Here is a 25,309-nt window from a genome sequence, read left to right on the forward strand (position 1 = left end):
ATACAATCTCGAAATACTGAAATGTCGAATTTCATTATTTCGAGACTGAATAGTCGAAATTCCACATACACGAAAACCCACATTCATGAATACTACAATTGCAACCACTCACACACACAAACCAAGACATAATCACACACACACATACACCTACCTAACTAAACAAACATAACATACACAAACACACTTAACCTACCTATAAGTAGGGGGTCAAGCCCCCCTGCACCCCCCACACCCCCCCACTTATATATTCTAACTCCGAGGTAGCACTAAACACACAAACACACAACAAACACCACCACAAACAGTCACACACACTAAATTCCCTACCCATTATCCTCAAACACACAACACTTACCTGAAACCCTAGATAAATCCACAAACTGCACCACAAGTCACGAATGTGACACCACAATAGCAGCGGATTCGACATTTGCAGATTCGGCATAGTGTAGTTGTGGTTAATTGCACTTTCCACTATTCGGTCCCAATGTACTGAATTTCGACATTTTAGTACGTCGAGATTGTCTAGTGTATCCGCACATGCACAGTGTACCACATTGCTTCAGAAACAGAACATGATTTAATGCAAAATGTGAAAGTGTTCAATCTTGCCGTTTGTTCTTACACACGGGTTCGGAGCCGATCCTAGGCTCCGAGTCGGCCGCATCACAAGCTCTACATCTCAGAGAGGCTCGAGACTAGAGTATATCCCATGATCCTCCCTGCTACTCCTCAGATCTAGTTTGCCGCTGCAACAGATCGGTCGAAGAGAGCTCAAGTCAGAGAGAAAGTTTAATTACAACGCTCAGATAAGAGTTTTTTCTGTCAGAATTTTTCAGATAGGATAGTGTATAGAGTGTGTGGTTGTTTCTAGTTAGTTTCGGTATATCTTGGTATATATATATATATATATATATATATATATATATATATATATATATATATATATATATAGGTAGTTTTTTGTTGGGCTGCGGCCTACTTCTGCCTGTCAGGGCTCTGACAGTGCGTGTTTCTTCTATAATTACTGGATAGTGTATATAGGTTACTGTTCATATTACTTCTATTATTACCTTGTTGCTAATAACCTTCTTTGTGTATTTTATTAGTGTTGGTGACTGTTTTTTATTACTGTTTGGGATTTGTGCTTGCTATGTCAGAAAAGGCCAAATCCGGATTTAAAAGATGTCAGTGTGGGCAAAAAATGTCCATTACTGACAATCATGCTTCCTGTGTTTACTGCCTTGGCCCTCTCCACTTGCAGGAGGACTGCTCCATCTGTCATTCCTTTAGTGGGAGGGTCATGACAGAGAGGCGCAGGAAGCTGATTGACAGGGGCTTACTTAAGCCGGACTTCCAGGAGGCCTTGGAGAAGTCCGACCAGGCTTCTAAGTCTTCGAAGGGGTCGAAGACGTCGAGGCTGTCAGAGCCCAAGTCATTGGCTCTGAGCACCTCTTCTAAGATTCGTACGCTGGTCCCACAGACCTTGGGGCCGAGCATCGAACGGTTATCTTTGATCGAGCCCCAGGTCTTGGACCCAGTGTCGGAGCTGCCTCCACCGTCGACTCTTCGTTCGGTGCCGTCTTCGGCCCCTTCGACCTGATCTTCCAGACCATTATCGGATACTGACGTGGATTGTGTCGTGCAGAAACTAATGGAGAACACGGCTCTGTCCAAGCTAATTGCGCTTTCATCCCAATTGGTGTCGAAACTGGAAGGCCTCCCCATATCTCTAACGGATCATCCTTCGAGACCCATACAGTCTTCGGAGCCGAGAGAAGACGAACCGATGTTAGTGGAGCCCTCGGTGCCGAAACCGTCCATTGTGCGATCGGCACCATTGACTTTGACTCCTTCGGAGCCCGTCGGGGAGTCGCGGAGCCGACGATCTCTCCTTGGTTCCGGGACCGAGAGTCGTACTGACCTTTCAGTTCTGACTCTCCCTCTCAGGGCCTCGGCACAGATAGGGTCGGCTCTGTCCTCGGGGTCGGAGCCCACGGTTCCGGTGTCGGGGAGGTGTTCGCGTTCTTCGGAACCGGAGGAGTCCTCGGCCCGGGGCTCGGGGGTTTTTGATCTTATGAGGAAGGTATTGTCTGAACAGACAACTACTTCTTTGGAACCGTCTAAAGGGCCGCTTTCTGTTTCTGCTCCCGCGATCCACTCCAAGCGTAGAGTCCCATTGCCTCAGCCAGCCCCGGAAGCCCCCTCTGATGAAGTTCCGAGGAAAATATTGTGCAAGAGGAGGCACATTGATTCCCCACAGGAATCTCTAACGTCTGACATCAACTTGGATGAGGCAGAGGGGTCCCCACGGTCCCCCTCTGAGGATGTATCATTTTCAGACATCCTGGAGATCTTGAGACAGAGGGGTGATTGGCAGTCCCTGGCCCCCACTGAGGGTGAGTCGGTGTTGTTGAAGGCTTTTGGGGCTCAGCCTTCTACCTCCTGGGTGACTCCACCCTTCGACGAGTTGATGGGCTTAATTGCTCGAAGGGCATGGGAGACGCCAGACACAGTGGAACCGGTACCTCGTAAGTCAAACAAGTTTATCACTGCCCCCCAAGATAAGTGTTTTCTTACTAAGGGAGTCCCGGTCGATGCTATGGTGGTAGCGGCAGCCACGAAAAAGGAAATGTCTGAGTCATCCGCTTCTGTTCATCCTCCTAATAAGGATTCTAGGACGATGGACAGATATGGGAAGCGCTTTTTCAGTTCAGCGACTTTTTCCATGCGTTCGCTAAACTATTTGACACATTTTACGCGACTTCAGAGGGATCTCATTAAGGAACTGGGAGATACCCTCCAGGGTAACACAGATGCTGCTGTCTCAAATAAGGTGACAGCACAACTTAACACCCTTACTTCAATAGCAAACTCATCCATGAGGCTCATCTCATATGCGGCCAAAGGATCGAGTAGAGCTGCAGCTTCAGCGATTGCTCTCCGTAGACAATCCTGGATGCGGCTGTGCTCCTTCGCGGAAGCCTTCAAGTCTTCCTTTGCCAATGCCCCCTTTGATGGTGCCACTCTCTTTGGGCCCAAAGTAAAGGAGACTCTAACTCGGTGTGAGCAAGAGGGGAAGACCCTGTCTGCTGTTGGGGTCCGTTTTTCCGCTCTGACTAGACCGTACCCCAAGGGGCAAAGGGGCAGAAAGATGTGGTTCCGTAAGACTCAGGGATCTTTCCAAGCCACACAGGGTGATGCCCCCTCCAGAGGCAGAGGGGGGGGGAGTGAAATGGAAGACGCCGCACTGGCAGCAGAGGGGGTCCGCAAAATCAGGGTGACAAGGATACCGTCCCTGGGAAGCCCTTCCAGCACTCCTGAATGGAGGCCCGACTGTCCTGCTCTGGAGGCAGTCGGGGTCGCTTTATACCCACAGGCCTGGCTAAATCTTACCTCGGATTTTTGGGTAAAAAGCATAGTAACCAGAGGATACAAAATTCCCTTTACGTCAACCCCACCTCAACAAAAGAGATTTCCAGATGTGCCACCCCATCTGCGAAATCCAGCAGCAGTAGAAATTTCAAAGCTGCTCGACAAAAGAGTCATCCAGCCAGTCCCGGCGGACCAAAGAGGATTCGGAACTTACTCAAGGTTCTTTTTAGTTTCAAAAAAGACAGGGGACTGGAGACCGATTTTGGATCTCAGCAAACTCAACACCTTTGTAAGGAAGGAAAAGTTCCGGATGGTCACGCTACAGTCGATCCTTCCCTTCTTACAGAAGGATGATTGGATGTGCTCTATAGATCTCAAGGACGCATACTACCACATCAAAATGGCCAGGCCATCCAGAGATTACCTGCACTTCCGCCTGGGAGCCAGTCATTTTCAATTTCAAGCGCTGCCCTTTGGTCTCACCTCAGTCCCCAGGGTGTTCACCAAATGCATGGCAGTAGTGGCATCTCACTTGAGATGGCTAGGATTCCGAGTGTTTCCATATCTAGACAACTGGCTCCTTACCGCCACCACCGAGCATCGTCTTGTACAGGCCAGGGACTACACAGTCGACCTTTGTTCCCATTTAGGAATCTCGATCAATTTCGGAAAATCTGTCTTATCGCCCTCACAGCATATCTCATTCATCGGGGCAGATTTAGATACAAAGTTAACTCTGATAACGCTTCCTCAAGTAAGAATGTCAGCCCTCAGGGAACAAGTTACCCTTCTTCTTCAGAACAGAAAAGCTCCAGCCATACTAGTGTTAAAGGTTCTGGGCATGATGGCGGCTTCTCTAATTGCAGTCCCTATGGGCAGAATGCACATGAGGGTTCTCCAATGGCTGCTTTTCGCGCAATGGTCATTCCAACAACTACCCTTATCGCACAAAATACTAATAACGAACTCTTGCAAACAAGATCTGCTACGGTGGGTGAACAGTCAGGATCTCACCATAGCTCGCCCATTTGTCCTACCCAGTCCTACAGTTACAATAACCACGGACGCTTCCCTGATAGGGTGGGGGGGATATTTCAGGGAAGAACAGTCCAAGGGGAATGGTCCAAACTGGAGTACAACCTGCACATCAATGTCCTGGAGTTGAGAGCGGTGTTTCTAGCATTGCAACACTTCCACACATCCTTACTTCTGGGAACGATAGCAGTTCAGACGGACAACATGTCGGTGGTCTGGTACATAAACAAGCAAGGGGGAACCAGGTCTTACCCATTATGCAGAGAGGCCCTGAGAATTTGGCAGTGGGCGGAGTCCACGGGTCACTTTCTAGTGGCAATGCACATCCCGGGGTCATCCACCGTCATTGCGGACAGGTTGAGCAGAGCCATCCTGTTGCCCCACGAGTGGTCCCTCAAATCGCAAGTGGTGGAAATGATTTTCCGCAAATGGGGCCAGCCTTGCTGTGATCTATTTGCATCCCTATTGAATGCCAAATGCAGAAGCTACTTTGCCCTACTCCCCCCTCTGGGCGGTGTCCCCAGGGACGCACTAGTGCACGATTGGCCCCCGGGTCTCCTATATGCATTTCCACCTGCCCCGTTAATACCCAAATTTCTTCAGAAAGCCAGAGACCTGGAAAGGACGATAATCCTCATAGTGCCATATTGGCCTTGGCAGATATGGTTCCCCTTTCTTCGAGCCCATCAGATGGAGGAACCTTGGTTGCTGGACCCAGTGCCAGATCTATTGACTCACTCGTCGGGAGTTCCTCACCCATCCCTTCAATCCCTCAAACTGACAGCTTGGCTGCTCCGCTTCCCTGCTTAGCCAGGTTGGATCTCTTCTCTCCTGAAGTACAGCACATTCTGGTTGCCTCTCATAAAGCCTCCACTAGAAAACTTTACAGGAGTAAATGGAAACGTTTTGCATGTTGGGCATCAGGTCAACGTATAGATCCCTTGGTAGCCCCGCTTCATAAGGTTTTGGAGTTCTTATCCTTACTCTTTCATGAAGGGGCCTCTACTTCCACTATAAGAGTGCAGTTGGCGGCCATATCTAACTTCCATGTTGGTGAAGGGGGCTCTTCTATTATGTCTCACAGGCTTTGCAAGGCTTTTATGAGAGGAACTTTCCACCTTCATCCACCCATTCGGGATCCAATTTCCCCATGGAATTTGAACTTGTTGCTGTCGCAACTTATGTTACCACCCTTCGAACCAGCCTCATCCTGTTTCCTGAAGTTCTTGTCCTGGAAGACTCTATTTCTTGTTGCTGTCACTTCAGCTCGAAGAATATCGGAGTTACACGCATTATCAGTTAGGCCACCGTACTTGATCTTCCACTCGGACAGAGTGTCCTTGCGCACGAACCCATCATTCCTCCCCAAAGTTTGTTCTATGTTGAACATTAACCAATCCATAGAACTTCCCACGTTCTTCAAGAATCATTCAAACAAATTGGAATATATGCTGCACAAACTGGATGTACATAGGCAACTGAGATTTTATCTGGACAGGACTAAAAATCACAGAAAATCAGATCAACTGTTTGTTTCATTTGCAGACAACAGAAAGGGCATGGCAGTCACCAAGTGTACCTTGTCTAAATGGCTTTCCGATTGTATAGACTTTGTATATTCTGTTTCGAATCAACCACTGCCTTTCAAGCCCAAGGCTCATTCTACTAGGGCCGTTTCCACTTCCTTAGCACATGTGGCTCGCTTACCATTGGATACAATTTGTGCAGCAGCAACGTGGGTAACACCTCATACGTTTATCACTCATTACAAGGTGGACAGGGTCTCTAAGGACAGGGCATCCTTTGGTTCCACTGTGCTCAGGAACGTACTTCCATGAGTCACCCAGGGTAACGGAGCTAGGGACACTACCCATGTGTAAGAACAAATGGCGAGATTGAACACTTTCACATAAAGAAGTTATGTTCTTACCATAACGTTCCATGTGAAGTGTTCATCTCGCCTTTGTTCTTACATTCCCTCCCTCCTCCCCCCACCACGTTCTGGAAGAACTGGTAAGATTAGAGTCTGGTCGGGGTCCCTTCCCTCTTCTGGGGTGAATTAATCTGTGTCCTCCTGCGGATATGGTACACCACCATATGGCATTATGCTTTTAGTTTATGGTGTATATGGTTACAGGTGTGAGTGTGAGTGTCTTAGAGCAGTTGATGACCGGCGGTCTGGTTTCTTGCAAACTAGATCTGAGGAGTAGCAGGGAGGATCATGGGATATACTCTGGTCTCGAGCTTCTCTGAGATGTAGAGCTTGTGATGCGGCCGACTCGGAGTAAGAACAAAGGCGAGATGAACACTTCACATGGAACGTTATGGTAAGAACATAACTTCTTTTTAATAAAACATGTATAAGAGCTGCCACCTAGACAAGAGTAGAGCCAAGGACTTTAAAGTTGGTGCTAAAATAGCTACTCATCTTTGAATACTCTCTCCATGTTAGGGACTAGACCTAAGGAAGAAGCAGCCCATGTGTCCTTCAATTGGCCTCTACCGGTTTTTGTCAAACAACAGTTCCACTGGAATCCAAGCGCGCACAGCCAAGAAAGGAAATGGAAGAAACCGATGTAAACATAGTATTTAACCTCTGCCAGCTAGCTCTACGTCCTGAACACATATTTTTACTCACTAAAGGGATGAGTTTTATACCAGCACTATCATCATGTCTGAATTAATTTGTAACAGACTTAAGGCTACTTGGAAGGAATGTTACCCTCAAATCGATGTTTGGCCCAGGGACTGATCATTGTTCTTCACGGCATAAGAAACCGAGTCATTTTACACCTGTGAATCACCTTACAGTAAAGCTGTTTATACATTTTTGCGAAACTGAGATGGCTAAGATAAGAGAGGTTGGATAACGGAAAGGAGGTTTTTATAACATGACATGGAAAGAACAGGATGCTTTCGGAGAACTCAAAGAAAGGGAAGACCTGGTTATAAACCGGCCGACAAAAGAGGGGGTATCGTGATAATGGACTCTGAATGGTACACAAGCAAGATACAACTTATGATGAATGATGAACGCACGTATAAGAAATTAAATAGAAGAGATGTTGAAAGGATGATCAATAACTTTAATAGTGATTTTTATGAATTGTTAATGGACAGACACTTGAGCAAGGACTTGTATGACTTTTTTGCAGTACTCCATCCCACAATACCAGCCATAAGTGGATTCCCTAAGATCCGCAAGGACCTTGTAGATCCACCTCTACGTCCTATAGTGGTAGGGAGAGGGTGGATAACAGAACCCCTTTCGATGTACATTGAGAATGAATTGAAAAAAGTTCTACCACAAGCTAATATGCTACTCAAGGATACTGGTAGCTTTTTAGTTGATCTTAAGAAGAGAACTAAGGATCTGAAGCACATGAGAAATCTACTCTTGGTTACAATGGACATTAACAGTCTGTTCACAGTCATTCTGAATCAATTTGGCACTGAAGCTATTCGCCGCTTTCTACAACATGCAGGCACATCCACGGATCTCCTTTGCTCCCTACTAGGGTTGGTGCTAGAAAACAATGTTTTCATTTATGGACAGGATTTTTACCTGCAGATTTGGGGGGTTGCCATGGGCACCCCGTGCGCCAACAGCTATTCGAACTTAGCATTAGCCCAATGGGAGAAAGAAAATACTATGTGACCTCAACCCTTGGCATCAACATTTTCTCTATTATAGACGCTTTGTCAATGACATTTTTATTCTGTGGAAAGGAGATGCCAGTCAACTGGCTCTATTCACTGATTATCTGAACAACAGCACCAGTTTTTTGGAATTTTTTTTAAATTTAAAGTTAGCCATTCTAAGGAAATAATTGATTTTCTTGATGTGAAGGTTATGCTACATCCTGAAACTGGTCTACAGACTTGCCTTCACAAGAAAAGCACTTGGAGGAATCATTATTTGCATCGCCAAAGTATGCATCCTAGTCATATTTTCAGTAATATTTTGGAAAATCAGACTTTAAGGATCTCTCGGCTCTGTACTAATGATGATGATTTCCAAACAGAGTATGACAAGTTGTATCACAATTTACATTTACAAGATTTGGATCTTAGGCTGGCAACCAATTTTAACACCATGAGAAGCAACAACGGGCATTCGTATTACAATGAGCAAGTGACTCCTTTACCTCTCAAGAAGCACAGAGCTAACAAAATGCAGCTTAAGTGTTCTTTAACATATAGTACTGACAACAAACAAGTCTGTGACACTATCAGAAAATATTGGCCTATCCTAACTGCAGATGAGAAGATTAAGAACATCGTAGGGGACTACCCTAGATTCTCATACAAAAACAAGCAAAACATCAAAAGTCTTTTATGCAATAAGGATGGTTTTGGTCATCAGGCACTCTCGGATAGAAAAGGTACCTTCAGATGTCACTGGTGCAAAGCGTGCACCTCCATAGATAGCAGCAACATATTTGTCCATCCTATTTCCAACAGAACCTACATCTTCAATGTATTTGCGAACTGTAATACTCAGCATCTAGTTTACCTGGCTTCCTGCTGCCTATGCAGAGTTTTCTATATAGGAAAAACTGACCAGCACTTTAAAGATCAGATTTTACGTCATTTGAGAGACATAAGGAATGCCGACCCTAATAATTTTATTTTATTTATTTATTTTATTTTACATTTGTTAACCGGGAAAGTCCAACTGGACACAGGTCCCTTTTCAGCGGCGGCCCGGGGAAAAAAGCTCCACATACAGTATAGTACAAGTGAGGATTTCATTTACATCTATTACTGTAATTCAACATGCAATATTCAGATATTAACATCTTGTTTTCAGGACTATGTATAAGGACATAACAGACTAATTTCAGTGTATGGTAGACAGAGTTAAGCATTTCTGGTATGTCTACATTAAAGCATGCAATAATCAGAATTTTAACATCTAGTTCAAAGGACAATATACAAATAAGTTACAGACTCATTTAAGCATGTAGTAGATAGTTTAACATTTCTGTTGGTTTATATGCAGTACATTGTAAGATTGACAGTAGTACAGTATTTCTGAAAAAGTAGTAGAAAAGGTTTTTAAAGCATTATTGGTAGTAAGGTTATTCTGTGGTACTTTGTGATATTAGAATTAGTATAGTATTTGAGAAAAAAGTATAAAAGATTTGAATAGAAGTTCAATCTGATGAGCCCATATGTTTGGAGTAGAGCAGGTATACCTGGGTAACTAGAGGAAGTTATTGGTGATCTTTAGCAGATGAATTCATGCAACAGTGCAGTGGTTTGGCTTAACCTGGGGTGACACAGGAGCAGAGCCAATTGTCTGAATAGTGGCTTTTGAGGAGTCTTTTAAATTGGGAGGCAGAGGTTGTAGTAGTAATGCGACTTGGGAGAGAGACTTACTAGCATCATTTCTGTGTTTTATGACGTTTATAAGGTTTTGGTTACTGGATCTTAAGGTTCTGTTGGTTGTGTAGGGCTGAATTAGATGCTCTAGTGATGGGGTTTTGTTGGGCAGGTAGTACAATTTGTGTGCTGTAGAGAGTTGATTAAGTAACAGTAGTTGGGGGAGCTCAAGCCAGTTGAGCTGATTTAGGGCAAGACAATGGTGGGATCTATGATAAGCCTCCATTGCAAACTTGGCAATCTTGTTGTAGCAAGATTCCATCTTAAGTTTGGAATGGTGCAGATTTGTCAGAATGGGGGAGGCATATAGTAGGATGGATAAGAGGTGGGTCCTAGCGATTGTGGATTTTGTATTTTTGGTCATGAAATGTTTGCTTCTATAAAGGGGACCCAACTTTTTGTTTACTTTCTTGATTGTTTGTGCTATGTGAATGTCAAATCTGAGGTTATCGATAACTACTCCTAGCAGTTTTGTGTGGGTTGTTGGGGTGATTGTGATGTTATCTTTGGAGTTTATGATGAAATCATTGCTTAGCTGTGGAGTTTTACCAGGACCAAATAAAATTAGGTTGTTCTTTTGGGAGTTAAGAAGAAGTTTTATATTGGTGAACCATGCTTCTGCTAAGGTGAAGTTTTTTTGAGTTATGGTTAGTAGTTCCTTTATGTTTGGGGCGGTATTTATAATGGTGGTGTCGTCTGCGTATTGTACTGCTGTGGCAGAGACTGAGGATGCAGCTATCTGGTTTGTAAATAGGGAGAATAGCAGAGGACCAAGAATGGACCCTTGGGGGACACCGATGGATACTGGTAAAAGGGAGGACAGTTGGTCTTGTCAGGGAACTGCTTGCTTTTGACCTGATAGTTAGTTAGTAAACCATGATATAGTGGAAGACTGTATGTTAAGGGTAGTTAGTGTTTCAAGAAGCATGCTTTGGTTTACCATGTCGAAGGCTTTAGATAAGTCTAGGAATAAGGCATATACGAATTGTCCCTTGTTTCTGTGGTGATTGACTAAGTTGGTAAAAAAAGTAGTGCTGTGGTGGTGCTATGTGAGGGTCTAAAGCTGTGTTGAGAATGAGATAGTAGGTTGTTTTTTCAGGAGGTACTGCATTAGTTGACAGTGAACTATTCTCGCCAATATTTTTGATAAGGGTGATAGAATTGCTATTGGCCGGTAATTGGTAATAGGTATTTGCCTCCATTGTGGAGTGGGATTATATGTGATATTTTCCACAAGGTGGGTACTGCGGCTTCAGTTATGGACCTGTTTATGAGAATGGATATAGGATAGGCTATGGCCTCAGCTGTTATCTGAAGGAAGTCAGCTGGGAGTTTGTCTGCTGCTAGTGTGGTTGGTTTAATTTTTTTTCAGGAGTTTAGTGATGGATTTAGTGGATACTGGGTGTAGGGAAAAGTTAAAGGAGTTGTTTTGTTCTATGGTATGGGTATGGGTGGGATTTGATATGGGGTTGTTAATACCATTTTGAGTGTTGCCTAGAGTTTGGATTGTTTCAGTAAAATATCTGTTGAAATAATAATGCGCTTTCTATGTAGATTGTCCATAATCCAACACATAATTTTAAATTCAAAGCTTTGGAGTGCATTCAACCAACACCAAGAGAAAGGGATATAAGAAACTGGATGGAAATCAGAGAAATAAATTGGATTGTTAATATGAGAGCACACTGCCCTCTGGGCTTAAACAACGTAGTTCCGTTGAAACTCATTCTGAAAGCGAGAAGGCTGATGATTGGTCCATACTAGGAGGCTTGACTCACAGGGCAGTCATGATTGGAGGTTACATGACTGGTTGAAGAAGAAGATATGACCCTGCCCTAAGTTCATGATTGGGTATTCTGCTCTTGAGGACTAATATGGTTGGAGGCTACTCCAATGGTTGTTAGAGGATGTGTCCCTATTCTAAACTTGGGAATGGCTATTTGGTTTTTTGAAGCAGGAAATTAATCCAAGTCCATTTTATTTCTACTAGAACTTATACTTCCAGTTCATTTGGGAACCGTAACACTCAACATCTAGTCTATCTGGCGTCCTGCTACCTACACAGAGATAATTGACTAGAACTTTAAAGATCAGATTTATGTCCTCTGAGAGATATAAGGAACGCCGACCCTAACACTGTGCTCGCCATGCACATTGTTCATAACCTCACACATAGTTTTAGTTTTAAAGCTTTGGAGTGCATTTAAATAACATCAAGAGAAGGGGATATAAGAAATTGGACAGTAATTAGAGAAGTAGACTGGATCGCTATCATGAAAGCACATTGCAATCTGGGCTTAAACAATGTAGTTCCATTGTAATCCATCCCAAAGCAAGTAGGCTGATGATTGGTTTATACAAGGAGGCTTGACTCACAGGGCAGCCATGAGTGGAGGTTACATCATTGGCTGATGACGAGGACATATGCCTGACCCAAGATCGTGATTGTCTATTTTCCCTATGAGGATTAATATGGTTGGAGGTCACACCATTGGTTGTTAAAGAGGACGTGGCCCTATCCTAAACCCGAGATTGGCTACCTGGTTTTTCAAATAGATTTTGTAGCAGGAAATGAATCACAATCTGATGAAGGCTATTTTAGCCAAAAGCGCTTATCGGAATTCAATTTACTCCTGCTCTGTCTTTGTTTTTAATAGTTTTTGTCACCCAGTGTTTTAATACGTTTACTAAAGTTATTGGTTTTAGCAGCTGAGCCATGGTGGTTTGTCGAAGGTTTTGCTCACAGTTTCATTTACTTCCCTCAACAGCTTCAGCAGTGGTAACAGTGTTTTTTTCCAAATGCTTATCAATATTAGTAAAAATGTTCATGCTGATTAATATTCCATTGCTTCAGCAGGCACATCAGTTTTTCCATTTCTCAGTGTGTTAAATGCTGGTTTACACTGGAGTTGAGCTGCAGCATTGGTGGTTAAAGCTAGACAGTCAATAAAGCAGAAAATATAAGGAAGCTGGTGAGTAGAATTAAGACAGCAGTCTTTTACTGCTTTCAAATTGTTATGTTGCACATGGTTTGTTACTGGCGGGTAGTACATTTTTTTTCTGACCCTAATCCACTTTTTACATTCAAATATGTTATATTGATTGTGCTGCTAAATAAAGCTAGGCTGTATGAATTACATTACTTTTTTTTATTTAAACTCTTATGCATTGCATTATTTTGTTCATCAGACATCTTTAACGACTACTACTTCAGTTCACCTCCAATACAAGGCAGCATTTGACACTGATAGATGAATTATTTTACTCTAGATAACTGTTTTCCATTTGTTTCCATGGGCTGCAGAAACTGTGCAAATTGTGTACTGAATATCACTTTAAGAAAGCTGCCTAGATTTTTATGAATAGGGCCCCTATCCATTTATCAAACACACTAGTCTAAGTGAAATCTTATTCCATCGAACAATCGTTTCAGTGAAGTTTTTCCCAGGGGAAAAAAACAGTGCGCCATTATCGGGGATTTGCCCTTTTCCCCATGGTAATGCAATCTCGGAGTTGGTATATTTAGTTAGGGGGGTGTGGTCCCCCACATGGGTGGGTTTTAAATAATGCTGTTTTTGTTGTGGTCGCTGGGTTGACCAACTGTTTTTTCCCCCTGGGAAAAAACTTCACTGAAACGATCATTCGACAGAATAAGATTTTGCTTAATAGAGTTCGAAGAAGAGATGTTCGGTAAGTAGTGTGTTCAATAAACTGATATAGATACTTATGAATGTGCTGTCTGGTGAGTTGTTTTCTACTATACTTATGGTATGATTTAATCTTTTTTTTATGTTTTAGGTAATGCTTGTTGTTTAATGTTTTAGGTAATGTTTGTTATTTTTGTAGTTATGTACTGAAGGATATGGCTGTAACTTTTAGGGTGTAATGTTTTGTGTTTTAATTAATTTAATATTATTTAGTTTAGTATTTTAGCTTTATGTCTGGTTTTACTGGAAATGCCATTTTCTAATTGACGGAGTACCATTTTTTTATGAGTATGTTTAGTTTAGTTTCTGATATTTATAAAATATGTTAGTATGGATTTTATTAATGTGGGTGCAGTTGTTTTTTTATGAGGCCTGTATATTTATTTATTTATTTGCATGTACAGTGTATTAAGTTTCATTTTTTTCTTTTTTCTGTGAATATGTGTGAATGTTTAGTTATGGTGATTGATTGAATACACAGAGTAGCAGTACATGCAATATGACATGCTGGTAGTATATATTAAATGTCTGTAACATCAAAATGCATACAGAAGCAGGTGACAAAAAAAAAGAAACAATATACCACCAGTTGACCCCACGAACATGTTTCAGTCAAGAACACTGCTACAATTATAATTACAGCATACTTTAGTGTTTTGAAATTATATTTGTAGCAGTGTATCTGACTGAAATGTATTTTATTGTTTTGAAATAATATTTGTAGCAGTGTTCCTGACAGAAACATGCCTCTGTGGTTGGCTAATGGCAGATTATCTTGAAAATATCTCCAGTCTGTAAGATATGTGTCTGTCCCACAATTTAACAATGTCTGATGTATATAATTTTTCAACATTTATTACACTCAATGGCCAGAGCACAAGCAGCACACGTAGCCTTTTTATCTCAATTGTTTCTCATTCAGCCTAAAAATGATGTCAGATGCGTCACTGCAGTTTTATAGTTTATATCTCAGCTGTGTTTATTTTAATGGAATACTATTGTGAGTTTAAAGAACAACATGAAGTAATGCTCTTTTTTAGTTAAATGGTAATTCTTTCTATTGCCTTACCTTTGCATGTCTTGATAATAATTTCCCAGGATGCAGAGCATTTTTGTCTAGTATTCAAGTGTGGAGTACTTGGTCACAATTACATCATTGCTAATGATATACATTTCTGAGGTTAAACCATGTAGAGTAAACAATTCATGTTAAAACTTGCTACAGTCTCTGTGATGTTTATTACCATGATTTCATCTAACGTTATGCTTATCGTTTTTATCTTTAGGCTAATGGAAGAAAGCTTGAAAGGAGATGTAGTGAAATCCCAGGATCTACCATTTATTGTTGTGTATGTTAGCAAGAATCCTTCAGGATTTCAGTTATCTTGGAATTTTCTCAAGAAAAATTGGGATAAATTAGTCCAGAAGTAAGTATCAGAGAACTTTTAAATATTTTCTGCATATTGTTAGAATCTGAAATAAATTTGTGTGATACATGCCTCTAACAAGCAATCGCTTCAAATTTTAGGTTTGAACTCGGCTCCAATTTATTAGCACACATGGTGGTTGGAGTTACAAACCAATATTCCACACGCGAAATGCTTCATGAGGTAAGAAATTAGTAAAGGCGGTATTGTATTTTCTGTTTGACCCTGAAAGTTCTACTCTTTTTAATAAACAAAAGTCTGTGATAGAATGATGAAGATCCTATCTTCTGCTGATTACTAAAAAGGTATTTTATCTAGATTCTAGTAGCCATCAATAAATTCCCTTGTTGGTACCTGTGATGTTGACATATGTCAGAAAAATAGTGCTGATTCTAGTATTTGAACTGTTTGTTATCATGGTAAAGTTTAAAAAGTATAATCTTCTTCCTGCTGCATGGTGTAGAAGGATAAATCTCTTGACTACAACCAAGAGAAACTGAGTTTGATTATTGGCTCGGGTGCTGTAGAAGCAAGGCAAGGGGAGTGTGAGGATTATTGGCTATTGCCAGCTTTCCCATCTTGGAGGGAAGGATGCGATATGACCCGTTGCACACTGACTCCAAGGGAGGGTATTGCTGGTAGCAGTCATTGAGTTGGGTGGGTCATGCCACTTATAAACCACAGAGGCTGTCCCCTAACAGTGCTTATGCCTGCATAGGAAGCCCCCAAAACAGCAGCTTCAAGAGAAGCCAGACGTTACTGCAGGGAGGGATTAGGCTGGGTTTGGGATTGGCTCTTGTTCAATATCACACAGTGAGTTTGCTCTATTTCAACCTATCCCCTCCTCCTGAGGGAAGAAATGGGCTGATGAAGCTCTTGCCTTTGCCAGCGATTGAAATGACTGTAGGTATGTTGTACTTTCTAAGGTGCAAATGGGCATGGCCGTCACTCCCAGTAGAAACAACCGGGCTAATTGGGTCCAAAGGAGGAGGAGTAGCCATTGGATAGGTCATGGAAACAAACAAAAAAAGATACAGCCTCATAGAAGCTTTGTTTTTTTATCAATAATGTGTTATACAAATCTTGTTAGCATTCAATTAAGCAACTATATTACCTGATCAAAAGTTTAGGTTAGCGAATACCTAAATATCGCTCTGGTAATATCGAAAAATTAAAACAGGAAATGACCGATTTAATGTAGGGAATGAATTCCCTCGGCCACAGGAAAAAAAAAATTGTGCCCCCCACACCCACCCTTACCAAATATACCAACTCCGAGATCACTCTACAGTGGGGAAGGGAGCAAAATCCCCATAGTGGTCAAGGGAATTCTTTCCCTGAGTTAAATCGTCCGTTCCCGGGGTTTTTTTGTTTTCGCTATTACCAGATCAACATTTGGGTATTCGCTAACCTAAATGTTCGATCAGGTAATAGGAAACCTTCAATTAAGGCTAGTTGTAATCTCAGATGGGAAATTAATTCAGGTGTCTTGGTATAGAAGACTGCTTAAATAACATTTCTGCTCTTTGCAAATTAATCTAGGGAGTGTGGCAGACATGTAGTACAATTATACTGCTTAAAAATAAATCACAATTTACAGTCTGTTATTCTTTGTTAATCGCGGCTTGCAGTAAAAAAGGCAATTTGTAGATGTAACACTAAGGTCCTCCTTGTCAGTCAGTAATTGGGCCCATCTTCTGCACTAATCAGAATTCAGCACTTTGTTCTCAGATGCTTTCATTTTCAAGGGAGCATGCATCCAATCCTGTTGGATATATTTCAGCCAGAGCACTGCCATATGAATCAGAAATGTCAGAGCTGGCCATTGCCCTACCCTGGTAGAGGTAAGTTCATTTCAAAAATAGTCCTTTAGATTTTCCAGTAGGGCAGTTCATCCTTGACTACCAATGACTCAAGCTCACATCCATCCTCCATGTGAGCATATGACAAGGGTGTTGTAGGCAGTACATTCCTGGCTACCACTCTGTATACTGTCTTGTGGTGCACATTCTGCCCATCTCCTGGTTCTTCAGCTAGAGTACTCGTCAGTGCCAGTCATTTCTGCCCGCAAAGGAGGCTTAGGAAGACTTGAATTTGGTGGCTTGGTTAAGGACACACCAAATGAAACACAAAGGCCATGTACAAACAAAGTCCAAACAAAAGCTGGCTCAGGTGGATCCACAGTAAAACTACAATTTATTGAACTTTAATAAACACAAAATAAAAAAGATTAGCATTTTTGTTTACTTCTTATGAACTTCATCAGTTAATCCTATACTTGTTTACCCTGTTTAAATACACTCAAAAGCAACCCCATAGGTTAATCCACACACACACACCCTTCCTTAAAGCAGCATATTTCTTTTATTTAGTGCTCACCATACAAAAATATAAACATATAAATTACATAACACCAGTATAAGAACACACAATTCATATCTAAAAATAGGCCTGAAAAACAAAATAGCCAATAAAATGGGCAGTAGAAATACTTAATTATTTATAAATACTTAAATATTTAATATTTTAAATGTCAAATAGTTAAGCCTGCAGCAACTGATATTCCCAGACAGTACCCCATCCAAGTGCTAACCAGTCCCAATCCTGCTTAGCTTCCAAGATGAGAGGAGAACAAGTACAGTCAGGTTAGTCTGGTTACAAGTTGCATAAAATAAACATATACATATACCCCATGTACTTCTTAAGATCATGATATATAAATAAATACGTGTAAACTAGTTAAAATAAAAATTAAGCAAAATTGTTCCCTTTATCAGTTCAGTGCTTTAAGTTTTAAAATACAAGCAATAGAAATATATTCATTGAGCCCAGGCCATTTACTAGCATCCAATACCATTTGCCATGACATTTCCTTCTTGTATAGTAATAGGCTACTGGGTGCACCCCTATAGCCTACACTGACCTGGTTGATAACCATATACTTAAAATGGTGTCCTGGAAAATCGCAAACATGTTTAGCAAGGACATTTGTCATAATGCATTTTTTGATGTTATACTCATGCTCATAAATATGTTCTTTCACTTTGCCGTCTGTCCTCCCCACATAAAAACAGGGGCATACGTCACATTGGGCTAAATATACAACCCCCCTAGATTCACAATTAAAATTTCCAAGTAACTTAAATTGGTTACCACAGACCGTAAAGTCTTTCCCTTCCTTGACACATTTACAAACTTGACACCTACCACATTTGTTCATGCCTTATAAAATTGACTTTTACTTGCAGCATATTCCTTCCTTTCCAAGACACATTTCAAATTTTTCCCTCTACGATAAATCACAACAGGTTGTTCTCCTATTTTAACTCAGAATAAATTACTTTCCATTAAAATGTCCAGTTCTTTTCAGAATCCATTCGAGGGTCTGGATTCCACTAAAATATGTTGTAATAAAACTGGTTTCATAACTGTTCTGAGCACTACTCAGCCCTTCCTCGGCAGTACCTTCCTTCAACACCTGAAGCAGCTGATAGAAGAAGTCCCATACTACTGGATTCGATATTTGTAGGGGCTACCACTCCATTTCTATCCACTCTTAGGAAAGATTTAAAATACCCACATTCCCTCTTACTAATAACTTCAGTTAAGAATTTGTTTAAGATCTCCTTGGAATAGCCTCTACTCTCAAACATCCCCACCACTGAATGACATTCCACCAAAAAGTCATCCTTAATGATACCATGCACAGGTCAACTGCCCTTTGACCACAGCTCTTTTTTCATGGTAGGGGTGGGAACTAGAGAATTGTAATTTCCTCTGGATCCGGGAAACATACCTCTTATTATATGTATCCTTAACCAATAGAACGTATAAATAAGCTATTTTCTCTAGGTCCTTTTCATGGTAAAACCTCAAAAATTCAGTTGTATTACTAATATAAGGTAAAAAAAAATGATCCAATTCCTCCATGGTACCTTTCCTGATGATACAAATGTCATCCAAAAACCAGGTATATAACTGGAAGGAATTATGAAACTGGGACCCATCCAAAAACTTACGCTCCCAATGTACCATAACAGTATTCGCGAAAGCTGCACCGCAAGGGAGACCCATTGCCAGTCCTTTCTTTTGCAGGTGATGAAATTATTATGTAATGCTGGTTCCAATAGGTTTTCTATTAAACGAACCTGCTCCTGGGGTACCCGTTTAGCTTCTAAATAATCACATGTCCATCGGGTACCCATTGCCTGAGGCATTACACTATATATGTCCTTCACATCTATGGTGACCAAAATGTTATTAGAATCAAAATTAATACTGTCTACCCTACCTAAAAAAAATCCTAGAAATCTTTACAAATTCTTATTTCATCCACTAAATATTGATTCAATTTAGTATCTAAGTACTTTGCACATGCTGATGTAGTGGAGTTTCTCCCATCAACTATGGAGCGTAAAGGTGGATCATACAAGTTTGAATGTATTTTAGGTGCCCCAAAGATAACTAGTATAGTGGGGATACTAAGATAAAAATAATTAAATAATTCAGTACCAATCCGGTTATCAGTAAATTTATCATTCAGACTAGCGTAAATTTTCCTATTAGCACCATTTACTTCATTTAAGGGTACTTCCTCATAAGTATTAGTTTCAAGCAAGCATCTAACCTTAGCATTATAGTCCACCAAGTCCATGAGTACAACCCCATCCCCTTTATCCGGTTTCATAACTCTAACATGCTGGCTTCTAAGTAGTTGCAACACCTCCATTTCTTCTTTACACAAGTTGAAAACAGTCTTAGGTCACCTGTTCTTGTTAAAAATCATCACCCTAAAATGTAATTCACAGACTTTTCATAAATTAAGAGTAACGGGTGTAGGGGTGGAATACATGTACTCGCCATATTAAATTCCTTCTGTTGTTTAATACCATTGTTAAACATGACCTTAAAATTCAACTTTCAGAGAAATAATGTAAAATCAGTTAAAATGCATAAAACATTAGCAACCATGCTATCAATTTCCACATTAGAATAATTAAATACTTTAAGACCTTTTTCATCATTAAAACAATAGTTAGGTTTCAATTTCATTTCCATTGTCCTGAGCATATCTAAACAATCCTACCTTGGTTCGTGATTTATTGATCTTTACTGTTAAAAAGAAGTGCAACTGTGAGCGATAGTGAGCAGATGCTACTGCGCACCTTCACTCGTGACATAAAGGAATTACAACTTTGTCTGGCTTGTAGAACTTGTGTGACCAAACAACTTTACTGTACTTAATTTATTATTTAGTTGTATATTGCTCGTGTGATTATTTTTTTTTTGTCATAGAAGTTGATTTAAGTTCTCTTTGAATTTTGTGGTTACTGTTTTTGATTATTCTTTTCTGTTACAATATTTTATTAGTTTGAAGCTAAATATGGATTCCTTAAATGAGTATGCAAGTAATGATTTGCTACTGGACAAATATCTTGTACAGTGTAATAAATGTTATGCATATTTAAAGGTAACAGCTGATAACACTGGTGATCTGTGTTCCTCGTGTCAAAAGTTGGATGATTTGCTTACCATTGTTAGAAGTAAATCTAGATTTAAGGATGATGATTGCACTTGTGCAATTGGCATGGCTTGGAGAGCTGTTGTTTCATATATTAATGACTGGACTGATGAGCTAAATAATGTTAGGCATAGAACAAATAAACACATTTAGGAAATGATGCATCTGTTTTCTGCAAAGATCATTCAATCCATATGAAAGAAGACAATGACCCTGACAACTTTGGAATTCTGGATGCAAGTATTCAGCAATCTGAGGATCCAGTTTGTTTAGAAGGAAACAACAAAAGAAAGAAAGGAAGACGTTCACAACAAACAAGGAAGAAAAAAACTGATTAATGACTGTAAGGGAAAGAGAATACGTAGTAAAAAGGACACTGCTTTGTTATGTAACACACAGGTTACAGGGAATGATGATAGTTTTCTATCAGAAAACATTCAGTCTACAGAAAAAGGCATCATTTTTCCAACAGAGAAGGTAAAAAAAAAAGAAGCAAGGGGCAGGTGAAAAGGAAGAAATCAAAACTGAACATAGAAGGATTGAAGGACATTACTGTAAGAAAAAAGAAGAGAAACATGGAACATGGGTTCATACTAGGCTAACTGCCCTTGCGAGCCATTGTAAGCCTAGCCAATTATCCCTTGTGAGACACAAACCCTGCACCATATGTTTGTAAGGTAAACACCTTAACCGACAGATGTTGACTACATGGCTGAAGCTGTGGATTTACAGTACCAGCTGAATGAGAATTTAATACACAGTGAAAACAGTGGGATTAATAAGACTAATAGTGATAAAGATCTATCATCCATAACAATTAATAGAGCAGATATTACTGCATTAGAAACAGAAGATTCTTCTGAGCTGGCCAGCAAAGATGTTCTTGTAATTGGAGATTCAGTTATTAGAGGAACTGATGCTTATATTTGCAGAGAAGATAATGAACCTTGAATAGTGTTATGCTTTTAGGAGCTAAAACAGAAGATGCGAGACAAGCCTTGGAATGCCTTAACGTAAGGAAGTACAGATCTGTTTTTATTCATATTGGTACAAATGATGTCATCTGCAAGGATTCTCTGACTGTTAGTAGGGAACTGACAGCCCTCTTAGAGAGTATAGCTTGTATTGGTTTTAGGATGTATTTTTAACAGATCACCTATAGAAAGGATAGTCAGGTCACTGTGAATGATAAGATTTTTTGGATAAATACCTACATGGAAAAATGTCCTGTTTTAAAAAATAGTAATGTGTTGAGCATCCAAGCCTAGTTTTGGGCACACGTGTTCAGACAGGATGTTGTGCATTTGTCAAGATCAGGGAAGAGAATTTTTGCAGCAGATATGTTGCAACATTTGGCAAACACTAGGCAGGATTTTTGCCAGGTTGAAAATTTAACAGTTCACAAATAGCAAAATTTGATGCATCTCTGATGGTTGTTAATGCTAGGAGCATTAATAATACATTTTTTAAATTGGAAAATGTGTTACATTCCCACAACCTTGATGTTGTTATTGTTTGTGAAACATGGTTAAAGAACAATGACTGGAAACCAGTTCTGTCAGGGTGTGACAACCATGCCCTGGCCCAGCAATCAAGGAACCTCAATCCTCACCACTAACACCAGGGAGGTCGTCTCCTAGAAGAGGAAAGATAACTAATACACACAGTAAAGTACAATTTCCCTTAAGTGCACACAGAGATCATAGTTGGTCTGGGGCTGGCTGCTCCCTTGCTCACCAGGTCCCCAATAAGACTCCCCACTGGCACAGCTATAGGGTCCAGGTTTCAGCCTAACTGGGCAAGCTAGAACCTCCAGTACCCTCTCTGTCCAACCAGCGCTTTGTGTCCCTGCCCAAGTAGCTGACACAACACACACACACACTTTGAGATAAGTATTTATACAACTTCACACACACTCCTGGGAAAGGCTGACACAGATTCTCCAGCTGTGCCCCTTTACCCAGACTATACAGTAGTAATTACTGCCACCACCCAGTTAATAATATCAGCTACTAAAAGGCCCTTAAAGGGTGTCCAATTATTACTGTGCAATACTAATATCCAATGGTAATGTGACTATACAGTCTAAGGCATATTGGAAGGGCTTAGACAGTAAACTCTATAAATATATAATGTACTCTAAAGCATTGTTCACCTCTACACAAACCAGCCACAGGTAGAAGGTTTTAAACATATTTAATAATAAATAATTAAAACACAAGACAAATCTACTACAACACAGAGATATCTAAGAGTTCACAGATCACACAGAAACTTAAAATAATATCGTAGGAAAGATCTGATTACACAGAAAAATACTTAATCTAACTTTCTAGTCTTTAGCTAATCTTAAAAGAAAACACAGTGCTACAATCCTACTTGCATACATAAAGAGCATGAGCAGTGCTGGTAAATTAGATGTCCAAAGTCAAAATCTTTCTGAGAAATAGAACTTAAACATTACTAACAAACATGTTTGCTGGGTCCCTCCCCAAATTACATCATTTTTGACACTTAGGTTTTCCCAGTATTCATATTGCATCATCTTAACACCTGGTCTGAGTTCTCAGGCCACAAACTGCATTATTTAGCAATCTAACACCTGCACAGAAACTTACAACAATAGAAGACATTTCACATGTATATACTAACAGAAACTAAAAGAATAAAGCACCTTCTGCATCTAAATTCTGGTTATAAACATTAGCCTTAAAACAATGGGCATGAAATCTTCATCCAGCCGCCCTCGGGCCGAATTCTAACATGAAAGGATACAACATGCTTCACTGTGCCAGTAGAGTGCAATGTTGTCACATATTTTGCAGTTCCACATTTCACAGTGTTTTCTTACATTTAAAAACACAAGCCTGTATTTTACATTTATTTATACAGTTGATAGAATTATGTAACAAATTCTATTTGACTAGGCTGGCAGCCTTCGCCCATCTCTCCCCAATCATCACATCTCTTCCCCCCAGGGAACTCGAGCAAGTTTTTCAAGTGCCCCTTGAGAAACATCGCTTGAGGGCGTCACGTCTATCTGGGTGTACCTCACCCCATTCCCTGTCTTGAGAGCCCATCTGCATTGGCATTGCTACTCCCACTGCGGTGCTGCACTGACATATCATATGCCTGTAACCCCAGACTCCATCTTAGCAACTTAGAATTTTGCTGACTGGCTCTGTTTAACCATGTTAGAGGGTTGTGATCTGTCATCACAGTGAATTTTCTTCCATACTGATAAGGCTGAAGTTTTTGTACTGCCCACACTATGGATAGACATTCCTTTTCTACTGCTGCATAGCATTCCTCCCTGGGTTGGAGCCTACAACTGAGATAAACCACTGGGTGCTCTTCTCCCTCTGAAGAAATCTGGCTAAGTACAGCCCTCACCCCATAGTTTGAAGCATCCACCTGCACAAGAAAGTCTTTGCTGTAGTCTGGACTGGCTAACACAGGGGGTCCTCCCAAAGCTTCCTTAAGCTTCTGAAATGCCTGCTCACATGCTGGGGTCCACACTACCTTATCTGGCCTGTTCTTCCTTATCAGGTCTGTGAGGGGAGCAGCTATGGTACTATAATTGGGAACAAGCTTTCTGTAGTACCCTGCTGTCCCTAAGAATGCCCTCACCTGCTTTTTGGTAACAGGTGCAGGCCATGCCTGAATAGCTTCCACTTTGGCAGTTTCTGGCCTTATCTTACCACTCCCCACTCTATGTCCTAGGTAGGAGACCTCTGCCATTCCCACCTGACATTTGCTCGGCTTAATAGTCAACCCTGCCCTCTGTAGTCTGCCCAGCACCTCCCTGACATGCTGAAGGTGCTCTTGCCAGGAATGGCTGTAGATAGCAATGTCATCCATGTAAGCAAGGGCAAACCCTCCTGCTCTTGCTAAGATATGATCTACCAGCCTCTAGAAAGTTACTGGGGCCTTCTGCATCCCAAAGGGCATCTTTGTGAACTCATACAAGCCAAAAGGAGTCACAAAGGTTGACTTCTCTCTAGCACTGGGGGTCAAGGGCACCTGCCAGTAACCCTTGGTAAGATCAATGGTAGCAAGATACTTAGCCCCACCCAGCTGCTCTAGGGCCTCATCTTTCCTAGGCATGGAGTAAGCATCTGACTCTGTGTGACTATTTAATTTCCTGTAATCCACACAGAACCTGGTGCTGCCATCCTTCTTTGGCACCAACACCACTGGCGAGGCCCAGGGACTGTTGGACTCATGAATCACCCCTAGTTCCAATATCTCCTGTACCTCCTCCCTCAGAGTCTGATGTTCATCGTGCATACAGCTGCAGTAATCACAGATGGGTTTTCAGCCGTCAGGCGGTCCCTCGGTCGGCAGAATTCCAAAGTCTTGGTCCGGCGTCGGTTGTCGTTGCTTACTCTTCTGACGTCAGGAAGGCCAGAGTATATAAGACACAGCCGACGCCATGTTCTTCAGTCTTTTTTGCCGCGCGGTGCCCGAAACAGAAGCAGTTCGCAAGTGCCGGTCGGCCAGCTCCTGAATTACGAAAAAATTGGAACCGAAGTCTTCTTTAAAGCTAAGTACCCCGTTGGGGAAACTTTTCTTGCCTCAGACCGATGTCAGAAAAAGTTAATAATTGCATTTCTTGTGGGAAGCAAATACCGCATAAGGATTTCCATTCCCTTTGCATACCTTGTTTGGGCCCAGCCCACGACATCTCGGCTGTCGCTGCGCTACCTTCAATAAACGCACTATCAAGCGTCAGGCGGAGTTAAGCCCAACACTACTTTGGTAAAGCTTTTGATTATAAAATGTCGCCGGACACTCCGACTACGGCTTTGTCCAAAAAACGCAAGCAAAACGACCGGCACACGAGGACCGCG

The 25,309-nt window shown here is 41.2% G+C and overlaps 1 protein-coding gene across 1 annotated transcript in view; it reads left to right on the top strand.

Annotated features, from left to right (window-relative positions):
- The window catches only part of ERAP1 (endoplasmic reticulum aminopeptidase 1), a 1,476,217-nt gene that overhangs the window by 1,387,108 nt on the left and 63,800 nt on the right, over nucleotides 1-25,309 (top strand). The window contains exons 17-18 of the mRNA XM_044064113.1: nucleotides 14,795-14,935; nucleotides 15,037-15,118. Of these exons, the coding sequence (XP_043920048.1) occupies nucleotides 14,795-14,935; nucleotides 15,037-15,118 (223 nt within the window). The remainder of the gene's footprint in view (nucleotides 1-14,794; nucleotides 14,936-15,036; nucleotides 15,119-25,309) is intronic.

Source organism: Protopterus annectens, chromosome 2.part2, assembly GCF_019279795.1.
Source record: "Protopterus annectens isolate FY-2018-M chromosome 2.part2, PAN1.0, whole genome shotgun sequence".
Classification (NCBI taxonomy): domain Eukaryota; kingdom Metazoa; phylum Chordata; order Ceratodontiformes; family Protopteridae; genus Protopterus; species Protopterus annectens.